Source organism: Antrostomus carolinensis, unplaced genomic scaffold, assembly GCF_000700745.2.
Source record: "Antrostomus carolinensis isolate BGI_N321 unplaced genomic scaffold, ASM70074v2 scaffold9895, whole genome shotgun sequence".
NCBI lineage: Eukaryota > Metazoa > Chordata > Aves > Caprimulgiformes > Caprimulgidae > Antrostomus > Antrostomus carolinensis.
In genome coordinates, this window is record NW_010314224.1 from 1 (window position 1) to 13382 (window position 13382).

The window sequence follows — 13382 nt, forward strand, 5'->3', positions numbered from 1 at the left end:
GAGCTTTAAGGTCCCTTCCAACCCAGCCCAGGCTATGATTTTGTGATTGAGGAACTGCTCCCTTGGCCACAGCTGGGGACTTGAGCACAAGTCCTATGAGGAGAGGCTGAGGGAGCTGGGGTTGTTTAGTCTGGAGAAGAGAAGGCTTAGAGGTGACCTCATCACTCTCTTCAAGGAGGTTATAGCCAGGTGGGGGTTGGTCTCTTCTCCCAGGCAACCAACAATAGGACAAGGGGGCATGGGCTCAAGCTCTGCCAGGGGAGGTTTAGGTTAGATGTTAGGAAGAAATTCTTTACAGAGAGGGTAATCAGGCACTGGAACGGCCTGCCCAGAGAGGTGGTGGATTCACCATCCCTGGAGGTTTTTAAAAAGAGATTGGACGTGGCCCTTAGTGCCATGATATAGTAATTGGAGTTGGATCAGGGGTTGGACTTGATGATCTTGGAGGTCTTTTCCAACCCAATCTATTCTATGAGTCTATGATTCTATGACATGTGACCCCCAGAGCTGGGGCCACTGGGGCAGGAGGTTTGTGTCCCCCCAGTGCTGAACTAGTGGCGTGATTTGCTCTGCGCACCCAACGCCGTGTGGCCTGGGGTGGCTGGGCAGCTCCTGGCAGTGCCAGTGGCAGGACAGTGCTGGGACCCCCACCCCCTTGTTAACGCCACTTTTCTCCTTTCCTAGGAGTCCCCCAGGCCAGCCCTGGGGACAGGCAGCCCTGCAGCCCCCAGCCACCTGCATGTCCCCCCTGACCTACCCCTCACCTCTTTTGTGGCCCTGGAGGACCCCCCTCCTGTTCAGGAGCCCCCGGTGCAGCACAAACCTCCCCGAAGGTGAGCCAGGAATGGGCCATGCCACTGCCTGGCAGCCCCCGGCACCCCCCACCAAGCTGGGGCAACTCTTAGTGCAACAAGGGGACAGCAAAATGTGTTACAGCTGCAGGGATGGGGGCTTGGGACCAGCTGTGGAATTAGCACTGGGGCCAGGGGGAAGCATATGGGGTCCCTGCTGGGACCAGAGAGGCTCTGGGCACTTCAGCAGCAGCCAGAGCAGGAGAGGACAGTCTTCTCCCACAGTCCTGTCCCAAAGCCAGGAGCCACCAAGCCCCATGGCTCAGCCAGCACCGCAGGCTGCTCCTCACCCCAGGACAGTGCCCACCGATCAAGTGTTTCACCCAGGTCACTGGGAGGGTTTGGGGAGCAGCAGAGGGCACAGCCCCTTTTTCCCTTTCCTTACCCACCCCAAGCCCTCTCTGGGGGAAGCCTCACAAGAAGCATTCATGGCTCAGCCCCAGGAACCAGGAAAAGCCCCAGCAGCATTCCCTGAACTGTGCTTGAGGCCATGGTGGGTGTTTAATAAATGGCTTCAGCCCACTGCTCTCCACTTCTTGACCTTCTTCATTTATATGTATACAGCCCCCTCCTCATTTTGTCCCAGAGGAGCCTCCCATCCCCACTTGGGCCCAGATGGGGAGAGGCTGGCTCAGGGGTTAGCCAGCTCACTGGGAGGAGCCAGCAGCCCCTGCTCCACCCTCCCTCCATCACCACAAGCTCTCCCCCCCAAAAGCAGAGGTATAAAGGGGTAGAGCAGAACCAGGGATACACCAACACTGGCAGTTATAAAGGGTGCAGGGGCCAGAAAAGCTCTTATCAGCCTTCCCCAGCACAGTGAAGGCAGCTCAGGGTTGAGGGAGGCACTGACCTTGTGTCCTTTCCCAAGCCCCAGCAAAGGCAAAACGGGCTGATTTAGACTTCCCCTAGACCAGACTGCAGTGAATTTCCTTCATGAAAACAGGGACCATTTGCTTACAATCTTTATTGAAGTCATACAAAAGTTGCCAAAAAGTGAAAAAATACACTATATACAAAACCATTTTCCTTGTAAGGAGAGGAGTGTCCAAGGTTAAAGAATTATCATACTGTGCTTTCAACTGCAGCCCCTGATTCTGCTTGTGGCCTTTTCTCTGTCTAAAAGAAAAGAAAAGGTTTTGTTCTTAAGAAAAACAAGACACTGCCCTACAGCACCAACTCATGCAGCAGCAGTTCAAGGTTTCTGACTACACATGCTTTGCTGGTCTTCACAGCCCAACACTATCCTAAAATACTGACAATTGTAACCCAAGTGAGAAGTATTAAAAACACTCTGGGGAAGGGCCCTGTGCTGCAGTTCAGCCCAACTTGAATACCCAGAACATGCTTCTGTCCCACCCCACAGGCTGCAAGACTCCACAGCTGGTGTCCTTCCAGCCCACATAGTGTCAGACACCACCGTACAACAACATGCATCCTGTCAGCTGGGGAATATTCCCCATCTCATTGGGGAAGATTTATGAAGACCAGCAGGCAATAAAACCAGGGCATCTATACCAGGCACAAAACCATGCCTGAAGAGAGGAGAAAAAAAACCAAACAAGTGCAGCACAGACTCCTGACTCAGCTGCCCACCTCCTCTTCCATTTTTTCTGCAACCTCATTTCCACTGGGAGCAGTATCACCACCACCACCATTGACAGCTGGCTCTGGTTTAGATTTCTTAGCTTCATTGTCTCCCTGTTGAGTCTCTTCCTCTGGTTTCCTCTGAAGACAAAATTGTTTATTCTTCACAATGTACAAATGAAAGTTAAATTGATTTATTTATTTATAGAAAGTTAGCATCTCAATGTCATTGCATATTATCTATTCAACTTCTACTTGCCACATTCGGATACTCAAGTAAAGTGTTAGGACTTAACCAAAGCTCTGAAGCTTCAATACAGAGGTCTCAACCACAAAGGATTTCCAGTAAGACATTATTTAGGTGCTAATATCTATAGTGCCAGATTATCCTTAGTTATCATTTGACAACAAAACACACAACTGCTGAGCCAGGCAGCAGTTAAGGGGGTAGATTTAGGGCATCTACAACACTTACAATCACCTGTGTGAAATAGATGAAAGCTGCTTCAGGCAAACCTGAACTGAGAGAGGCCAATATAACACAGGCCAGGCTGTGCCACAGCAGCACTCAACGTAAGATCCCACAGGGGATAATTTTAGTTACATTAGCAAACAGTTCTAGAAAAAAAAAAACCCATAAACCTTTAGAGGAACCTAGTGCTCACCACATTATCCCTGAAAGAGGCAGTTTAGCATTACTACCGTTAGACTGGCTTTGCTGTTTATTAAGCCTAATTCTCCATTTCCACTTGGGAAGAAGGGAACCCAACACAGCCTGGTTGCTTGCCCTTTTCTTAACATCTGTAGGCCACCCTGCTCTTCTGGCAGGTCCTCAGCAGAGGGCACTTGTTCAGAGAACACCTGCAGAAGCCACACAACTGAGCTCAAATGCTAAACCAGTGTGGGTCAGGCAGGGTACTGAACCATCAAGAACTGGTCTCCTGGAGGCTGGATGGTTCCCAGACTGATGGGCTCCCAGGGGAAAGGAGTTTCACACACTATTTTGGTTTTACTTTTAGGGTGTTCTTTCCATTATAGAACTAAGTTAAGGAAAAAAAAAGCTTCAAGCCAAGAAACCCAACTATACAGAGCAAGCCAGTGGTACTTTAACAAACCATTTGCTCAACTAGTCATTTCTTGACTCACCTTTTTCCTGACTAGGTGAGAGATGTCTGTAACACACTGAGATGCACCATCAGCTGCTTTTCTTACTGGAATCTATTACAACAAACATTGACAGATGAGTAACAGCAAACAGTAATCCTTAGAGCAGACATGAATGATCAACATAATCTTTAATTGACTTACTGTGGAAACAGAACCACTGTCTTCACTTTGTGCAAAGCCAGATGTAGTTCCAACCTTAAGAAAAGCAGAAGAAATAGTTAACAAGTTCTGGCAAGACCCTATAAGCTAGTTTAGAAAGGGACAGAAAACCCAACTTCTCATTGTCTCCACACTGCACTCTGCACTTACACACAGGGCAGATGCAACACTCAGTCCATTCTCGTTTGGCTGACCCGTCACTTCCAGCCCTGACACAATAATTTGCTATAGAAGCCTATTAAATTCCAGTTTAGTTTGGAACAATTAATGTCAGTGTATTTACTAACCACCCTCCCTTTAGATGTCAGCTGCCTCAGTTTTCTTCTCACAGTCACAGCCTGTAACATTTGTGAGCAACCACCAGCCCCTCATCTGTACGATCACGTCTGAGCTCCTCCTGTTACTGGTTTACTTCAGCTCTCACTGGTAGGATGTTTGGTTGAAAGGAAACCACAGCACACACTAACCAGAGTTGCTTTCAGTGCCAGCTCTGCTACTCTTGCACTCTTCTGAGACTCCTTTGAATCTTCTATCTTTTCCTTAATTTCAGGAAGCAGTCCCTTCAGCTCTTCAATCTCCTTCTCGTCTTCAGGGGACCCACTTTCTGCCTTCTTTATTCGCTCAGTAAGCATTGCTAGGATGAAACAGTTATCATGGCAAAAAACCTGAAGACAAAGTAGCTGTCCAATTATCAAAATCCAGAGGCAAGTGTCTGCTAACACACACAGTTTCAACAGTTCTGACATCAGTATAGCCTGCTGCCACTTTCAGACCAGCAAACATTTGCACAGCAAGGTAACAAGGCAGTCAAAGTCTGCTTTAAAGACTTGCAAAAGCTCTCGTATTCACCAAGCAGTTTCAGAAATCCTCTTACCCAGTCTCTTGTCAATGACTTCTACAGATTTCCCAAACTGCAACACGGCCTCATCGAACTGGCTGTTGTAGTGGTAGGCCAGCGCCAGCTGGTAGTGACTCTCGGCGAGCAGGCGGTCGTGAGCCTCCAGGTACTTCTGCTGCAGGGCCAGGCAGGCCTGGAACTCTTCTATAGCCTGCGTGTAGTTTTCTATAGGAGCAAGCCATGATGTCTTTACAAACCACACTCATTGCTCCAAACAAGCAAGATCTCAACCATTACTCAGTTACTCTGTATTTTGTTACACTTTATGTAGTCTGAAAACAGAACAACCATTGAACACAGCAGTTGAGTTCAGTGAGAGGCTGCTTTCAGATATCAAGTGACAACACTGCCTCCCCCCTCTAAGATTGTTTAGAGTCCGGTTCCTCCGGTTCTCTCCAGAGCACTTTGTCTATTTACAGCAGCACAGTGACCTGAGCAGCCAAGTCAAAGCCAGGCACACAAATCCTGCTGTTTTACCTACTACCAGGAATTGAACATAAACAACCACAACTGCAGCTTGAATCTAGAGCTAAGGATAGTCCTCTGCTACCTTTCAGTCAAGCCCTCCACTGATGCATTCTAGTGACGTGACACACAACCCCTCATTTTGTAGCCCTGGTCCAGAAACCTGTTGGATTATTTCCAGTGTTTGCCACAGAAAAAGATTACACTTGGATTTAACAAGACTGAAACATTTTTAACTGAAGGGCAGATAAGATGTTAGAAGGCACAAACCTGGGGCTTGCTTCCCGCTCCTTTTCTCTGCTGCATAACACAGAGTCTTTCCTGACCACAGCCTGGGATTCTGGAAACTCTAAGAGTCAACCCTTTTTCATTTGCAGTCTTTATGTTCTGCAAGTGACATGGTACTGACACCTCCTAGGGAGCTCAGCAACTCACTACTTCAGTAAGTGTGAAGCTAACCAAGCCTTGCCTGCGAAGCAGAACACAAGGCTGGTTTTGATCTAGTAACACATTACTTCTCACTCAAAGGTTTTTCTCACTGTTCTGGAAGAACATGGACTATCCTGTTTAAAGCACCAACTTGGCCATCCATCGATTCCAAAGCTTCTCACATGGCTGCACTGTCATAATTAGACAAAGGAATTTTTATTTTCATCTTAACAGCCCTAACTCACCTCCACTCATTTTAAAGTGCAAAACAGTGACAGAAAGCAGAACTGAACACTTGGTACCTGAGAATTAGTATTACTTACCAGATTCAATGCTAACTTCTCCTAGCTTTAGATGAGCTTGAGCCGCATGGAGCTGAGCTTCTTTTGTTTCTTGTCTAAATCAAGAAAAAAAAAAAAAGTAGTTTTCAAATCCTGATCAGAATATGCCACATTCACTAATGACTTATGTGTCCTGGTTTCAGCTGGATACAGCTAATTTTATTGTTAGTAGCTAGACTAGTGCTGGTTTGGATTCAGTATGGGATTTGGTATGAGAAGAATGCTGATAATACAATGTTTTCAGTTGTGGCTGGGAAATCAAGGACTTTCCAACTGCCCCTGTTTTGCTAGTCTGCAGGTGCAGAAGCAGTTGGGGGAGCACAGCAAGAATAACAGATCCAAACTGGCATTTGGATATGCCAATGGGATATTCCATGTCATATAGTGTCATGCTCAGAATATAAATGAGGGCTGGCCAAAAAGCACTCACTCTCTTCTGGGATTGTGGTTTCAGGATTCTCTCTCCTCCAGGATCACTAGCCAGGACAGGCTGGGCATTGATCAGCGAGTGGCAAGCAACTGCACTGTGCATCACTAATGTGCATATTCTATTATCATTATTATTTTAATTTTATTTCACTTATTAAATTGTTTTTATCTCAACCTACAAGTCCCTTTACTCCTCCGTTTCTCTCCCCTATTCCCTGGGGCAGGGGAGAGTGAGCGAGCAGCTGTGTGGTGTTTGGCTACCAGCCAAGTTAAACCACAACACTTATGCCACTCCCTCAGTTCACAATGACTTAAGTCTTTACCTCTTGTAAATGACTTTTGCCAACTCCAGCATGTCCCAGGCAAGCTCAAGATTTCCAATTTCATCCTCTTCACTCTCCTGTAAAGACTAGAAATGCATTAAAGATTAAGTGACTTGGTTATATACACATCAAACGACACTAAGTTTCTAAGCAGTGTTGTCAAGAAATAAATTTATTCAAGAGGTAAACAGTTTACCATTAGGAGAAAAAAGGAGGAGAAAAAAAAAGAAAATCTAGAGGAGGTTATTGTATCAACCAAGACTTTGCCTGCAATGAAGATGTTTTCAGTGGAACATAAGCTTACATTGTTAGTTGACATGGCCTTAATTTTCTTCCAGAAACAACAGGACACCAAGCACCAATATCATCCCAAGAATAAGATTTTGTTTAAGGTGCTACTTACATGAAGCAAAAGCTAAATAAAGGAGTTGATGTTACACTTTATTTTTTTTTAAATGAACTTTTGAAGTTCACTAGATAAGTCTGAAGAGAGACATATTCTATTCAAGGCAGCTGTCTAGCATGCTTAATACCACACTCTGATGGGTTTCAGATTTTTCTGGGTGTTTTGACCGCTGTATCAACACAACACCTCAGATTTAAGCAGCACTACACTTCCCACTAAATTCCCATCTTAATCATGGCTTCCTGGACTGGGTGCATTCAACATGCATAGTGAGACAATGACAAAACAAGCAGAGAATAAGCTGCTACAAGTAACTAACTTTGGTGACAGGCTAAAGCAACTCTCCCTGCTGCCCCTACACTTACCAGGCTGCATTACTCATCAGCAGACTGCAAGCATTTGTTTTGGCATAATTAAACAAGTGCAAGTTTACAGACCGAGCTGAGCAAGATTCTACAACACAGACCATGCGTAACACTGCCCCTTCCTTACATAACATGGGTTTTCAAAAGCAGTTTCCTACACAGGGCTAAATGAAATACAAGTGAGCTTTTATAAAGATATTAACATGACATTTAGACAAGTGCTGAACTCTTCCACAAGCACTGATATCAGAGATTCGCAATCTCACCTTGTCTTCCACTGCCAATTCATTCTCCTTATCATCTTCAGCTTTATCGTTTTCTTTATCTTCCTCTTCAGATTCTTCTGTTTCTACAAGGAAAGTAGAATAAGAACCCTGGTTGATCCTACACTTGCTTCACATGGTGTCAGGCAGAATACATTATATCCAGCCCTCATCCTTCCAGTGACAGGTTAGATGTGCGATGCAAGAAGAGCACAGATACATTAAATTCTCAGCAGCAGCCATCTTGCTGAAAGTGTTAGACTAAAGTAGTTCCAGGCTACCTTAGTCCTTGTTTAAAGTTTAACTTCATACTATCTAGAACATAAACTTACCTAGAAGCCAGTTCTCACAAATGCATTGTGAGCTCCCACTGAAGCCACGGGGCCCTGAGCAGCCCTGGAGGTACTGCTCAGATGCTGGACTTCGTGCTACAGGTGACAAGCATTTTCAGCAAGATAGCTGCCAAGCTGCGTACAAATAAGACTCTTTCTGAATTCATGTTCCTCATGTCAGACATTTAAGTGTCAATGTTATTAATGAACCTGCTATTGTGTAGCACTGATTTGACCTGTGATACTGTGTGGGAGTGTTGCATGATCTATTCTACCAGTAGGAAAGTCTTTGGGAAAATATGCAGTGAAGGAGTATGGCTACTAACTTCTGACATGCAAGTCAACCAGTGCTCTAAGTCACACGCTTAATTCCCCCATCATGAGCACTGACTAATCCCAGAATAACAGGAGCTGGAGAGGGTGGGGACTTAGAGAACCTGTGAGCTCATTAGTCCAGCTCCCAAAAAGCACACACCTATCACTGAGAGGGCCAAACCCGTAAGTATGAGGACAGCTTGACCAAAGGTAAAGCAGAAGAAATGTTAGGAAGTAAAGTTTTAAGTATTAGAATGAGTCTGGAATGACACAGCATCAGACCAGGATGTTCAAGTGTCCTCACACTAACAGAGTTGGGGAAAAAAACAAAACCCAAAGCAGCAGTATGCATAGAGAAGCAGCCCTTCACAGGATGATGAGGAGTGGACAGCTACTCTTCGTTTATATTCAGTCACACAGTCCAGACTGACACCTTGTTAGGCAGCTGCTTCCCCACTGAGTGTTTGCTGTGCTCAGCAGTACAAATCCTTTTACCATCCTGAACTGTTTAGTCTGAATATTTGCCACTCCTAAAATAAGGTTCTTCCTGTGAAGCCAAGTTACTGACAAGCAAAGTTTCAATTACGAGCTCATCAATTAACTTGTGCAATAGAAAGCACTGGCCTACTAAGACCACGCAATACTTCAAAACCTGTAAGTTTTACTAGGTTACTTCAATATAATCCTGAAAACAGCTAAAATGAAGCAGGGAAGCAGAACAGCACGAAGAGCTATGTAGCTGGAGGACTGTACTAGATGGCAGCAATAAGCCTTCAGGTTCCAGGGCAAATTAAGTTTAGATTTTTCAACCAAATTCCCACTTGCAATTACCACCCAAAAGCCTCAAATGAAGAGATCCTCCCCCCCACCAAAAGTTAACTTACTATTTTATGATGTATTTAGCTGTTATTTTCCTGCTCCAGTGTTATAAAATAAAACAATGTTATAACCAGAGTCAACTTGTGTTTCAAGTTATTTGGAGGTTAGTGCAACAAACCCAGACGCATGCAAGTGAACATCCATTCAGTATTCTCCACCAGCCTAGCCGTCACTTACACGTTTCACAGGGCTGTAAGTTTGCTTTCAAGTAAGATTTGCTTTGCAGTTAGTTAAGCGTTAGTCTACAGAAACTGGGACTATTCACTATACCTTGAAACTTGGATGTAAAATCCTTCAAGAGCCCCTTTACTGTGCCTTTTCCTTATTCTAAGGCAAACAGAAAATTCTGAATGGAACACTTTTTACCCATTGTTAGCCAAATCCATCAAGTCATCCACCCACAAGTACTTTTCTCCTCTCACTGTTACCTTCTCCCTCTTCCATCAGGTCATCTTTCTCTTCTTTCTCTACCTTAGCACCTTCGCCCTCTTCCATCAGGTCATCTTTCTTTTCCTCTTTCTCTACCTTAGCAGCTACTTCAGCCTTTTCTTCCATGTCATTAGATGGCTCTTTGCCCTCTGTGGGCACAGGTTCCTTTGAGGACTCTGTCTCTTTAGATTCATCTGGTTTCTCTTCTGTAGCTGTCTCTACTGGTTCTTGTTTCTCCTCCACCTTCTTCTGTTCAGCTGCCTCTGCTTCCCCTTCTGCAGCTTCTTTCTGCTCCACAGCGACTGCTGCCTGCACTTCTGCTGTCACTTGTGCTACTGCCTTCTCTTCCACAGCTGCCTCTGCCTGCCCTTCTACAGCCTCTCCCTTCTCCACAGCTGGTTCTTTTTCTGTTGCTTCTGCTGTCTGCTCTCCTGCCTCTCCCTTCTCTTCCACAGCTGCTTCTCCAGCTTCAGCCTCTTCCACAGCTGCCTTTGCCTCCTTGTCTGACACTTCTGGTGTTCTCTCCTTCTCCTCAGCTGCCTCTGCTACCTTGACTTCAGGCACCATCTTCTGCTCTTTTTCCACTACTTTCTCTTCCACAGCTGCCTCCTCTTTCGCAGCCTCCTTTTCCACAGCTACCTGCTGCTTCTGCTCTGCTGAAGTTACTTCTTTTTCTGAAGCTGACATCTTCTCTTCAGCTTCTTCAAGCTTTATGTCTTTTTCAGCAACTGCTTCTTCTATTGGTTTTTCTTCTGTGATCTCTTTCATCTCAATGTCTTCCTCTTTGATTTCCTTTTCAGCTAGTACTGGAGACTCTTCTGGAGACTTTTTGGCGTCTTCCTTTTCCCCCATGGAGTTATATACCTGTTCTCTCAACTCCTCCCTTGCTTCTTCTACATGATTGAGGAAGCATAAACATTCCTTCGAGTTTAGTGATAAAGACATTAATGGGCACTGACAATACCACCCTCAGACCCTCCAGTGTGTTGGTTTGCCATCAGTTTAGATGACATTCCTAAAAGCTCAGTTTTCAAAGTACAAGGAATTAGGACACAACCAACATAGTAGCTCAAACTAAGCAAACCCCTTCCCCTTCCCCAGCCTGCATTGTTGCAAGCAGCCGCTCAAGCAGGGTGCAGTTTTGCGCGCTAGCGTTTTTAGTCACAGCTAAGCAAGAGGTGCCAGTGCCTTAATAGTCTGGATTGACAGGAATTCCTGTATTATTTCCAGCTGCAGGTAGTATCAAATAGTTACTTTTTACAGAGACTCTGAGCTGTCCTACTACAGACACTGTACTGCTACAAGGTTACAAAGCAGTTCAAGTTGACTGTGAAGCTTAAGAAAGCGAGTTTAAATGCCGTGTTTCAGGACACAGGTACCTGGTGACCCTTCACACATGCTTTCAGTGACCAGTCCCTTGCAGAAGTTTGAGAGGTTTTGTTCAATCTTTAACCAAGATTAGAAAAAAAAACCAAAACAGTCCATTCAACCTGTTAAAGAGTTTCAACAGAATGATTCAGGCTGCCTAAGATACTGATGGACTGAACTTGGATCATTTAGACAAGAAAACACAGCTTGGTGCCTCCACGACAAGGCTGACAGCTTTACATACCGTCAACAGTTGGTAAAGCAGAAGCTTCTTCAGCTTTTTCTGCTTCTTCTTCAACATGCACCCCCTCTAAGGCATTTCCCAGCACACCGTTTTCCATTCTAAAGGGAATAAAAGTTGTGTTATCCCTTGACTCTTGTAATAACACTTTAACCGCACAAGCTGCAATGCCATGGTCCATCCCACCCAGTGCAACCCTGCACCTAGAAGCTGTAGTGTAACCTCGTCTATACGAGGATGAAATCTTGTTATCCCAGGCAGACTCTTAATCAAATGAGAAACTGTTAGCATACCTTGCCAACTCCAGGAGAGATTTGCCATAGTAAAAAAAAGCTTCTGCACACTCATCCGCTGTCTCACCATATTTTTTACCCCTACAAAAGTAACAGATAATTATTCGCCTGTGCCTACTTCAGATTCCGATACATGAACTTGGAAGCTAAAAATCACTAAACAGAAATAATCAGTTTCTTAGCTCATCTCCCACTGTTTCAAACAAACAATGCATGCTCCTCACTTAGCTCTCAAACATCCAGCAAAGCAAATCACTCTAAAACCCAAAGAGGTACCACCCTCAGAGACTGATCAAGGCTAGCAAAGAAGTTGCTAGCAAGTAACACTATCCCATTATTTCCATATTAACAGACTACAGCAGAACCATACACTGCAAAATAAAACATCAAATCCCTTTTCCACCTTAGGGAACTGCACTGGCAATTACTACGACAAAAGCTGTGTATATTGCACAGCTACAGTACTGTCCAACACCCGAGTTAATTTAAGTAGTTGTATTATCAATACAGCAGCATACGCAAGTTAAAAATCTCAACCTTTCTGTAATAAGCCACATCAGTATAATCAGGCTGAAAACCAGGCCCTACAAAAATACACAAAACATTCTACTACTCACAGTAAGCTGGCAGCTTCCTGGAAGGCATTAACAGCAGCTGGAATATTTCCCATTACCAAGTGCTTCTGTCCTAAACCCAATAGCTTCTTCGATTCTCCATCCACATCCATACTGGAGAGGGGGAAAAAAATTAGAAATTAATTAAACATGAGATTCTGTTAGTTTCCATAGTAATCACAAAACATCTTATCCAGCTTTCAAAACCCAGGCAGCTTTATATGAGTGAGCTGCATACGTTACACTGGTTTGAATTACCCGGTTGTTATTCTAGTTTGTTTTTGTTTAGTTGTTTTTTTTTTAAATTCTGGAACAACTTCTAGTTTTGATGACCAAGGACAGACAGGTGAATTTTAACCAACTGCTGCAAGAAGCAGGTATCAGAATCTGATATAACAACGGACACTAAGAACATACTTTAACAGTTGCACACCAATACAACACTGAGTACCGTACAGCGCTTCAGCAGGCTCTTATGTTAGTTCAACAAAGAATAAATTTAAGTTGTGACCTTTCATAGCACACCACGATGCATCTGAGGAGGACAGATGCAAGTCTTAATTTCAATTCAGTGCATCTGACACAGCTCCATTTCCATACACAAGGAGCTGCCCAACGAGTGGTACAACCACACGCTAGTGACATACTCGTTCCTCCCCAATGCTTCCTCGGCACCAACTCACAGATCAAGAAGTTCCTAAACAACAGTTGGTATTTGGGCATTTATTAGTCCTTGAAAGAGTTTTGTTGCACTAGATTTGTGCAGACTACTGGTGAGCACAAATTTTCAGCATCCACAACACCTGCATCTGTTAAACTTCAAGCCTAACAACCAGTTCGAAGGGCGACCTCTTTGTTTCACTCCACAACCCCCAGACTTTGTGTACTTCAGTAACTGACAACTCAGACTCCCACCGTACCTCTCTGTCTTGTCTGTGGATGTGGAAGGAGCTGCCAATTCCTCTTCCATCCTGCAAAGAGAGCATTGAATAAGCGTTTATAACAGGTCACCCATTTTGTGACAGGAGCTGAGCTCTGGGGGTGTGAAACCCAAGCCGGGAGCGGTGCCTCAGCCCCCCCGAGCCAGTGCCCAGGCCGTTGCACGCTCTGGCTGTCTCATGCAGAAACCTGTTAGTTTCTGTTTTGTTTACAGTCTGGGTGAAGGACCGAATCACCCAGGTCACATCGCGCTGGCCGCAGATCTGCTGCCCCAAAGCCAGGGCCACCCACC

The 13382-nt window shown here is 44.9% G+C and overlaps 1 protein-coding gene across 1 annotated transcript; it reads right to left on the reverse strand.

Moving 5' to 3' along the window:
- Window positions 1-1800: 1800 nt before the first annotated feature.
- Window positions 1801-13121, reverse strand: NASP (nuclear autoantigenic sperm protein). The gene is made up of 14 exons (XM_010167568.1): window positions 13072-13121; window positions 12155-12265; window positions 11538-11618; window positions 11248-11345; window positions 9635-10528; window positions 7684-7766; window positions 6647-6723; window positions 5877-5950; window positions 4636-4824; window positions 4229-4395; window positions 3744-3797; window positions 3582-3653; window positions 2445-2576; window positions 1801-1967 (listed from the first exon to the last, which is right to left on the reverse strand). Exons 1-14 carry the CDS (start codon window positions 13119-13121, stop codon window positions 1914-1916), a joined length of 2136 nt encoding a protein of 711 aa, XP_010165870.1. The 3' UTR covers window positions 1801-1913.
- Between the last annotated feature and the right edge of the window lie 261 nt (window positions 13122-13382).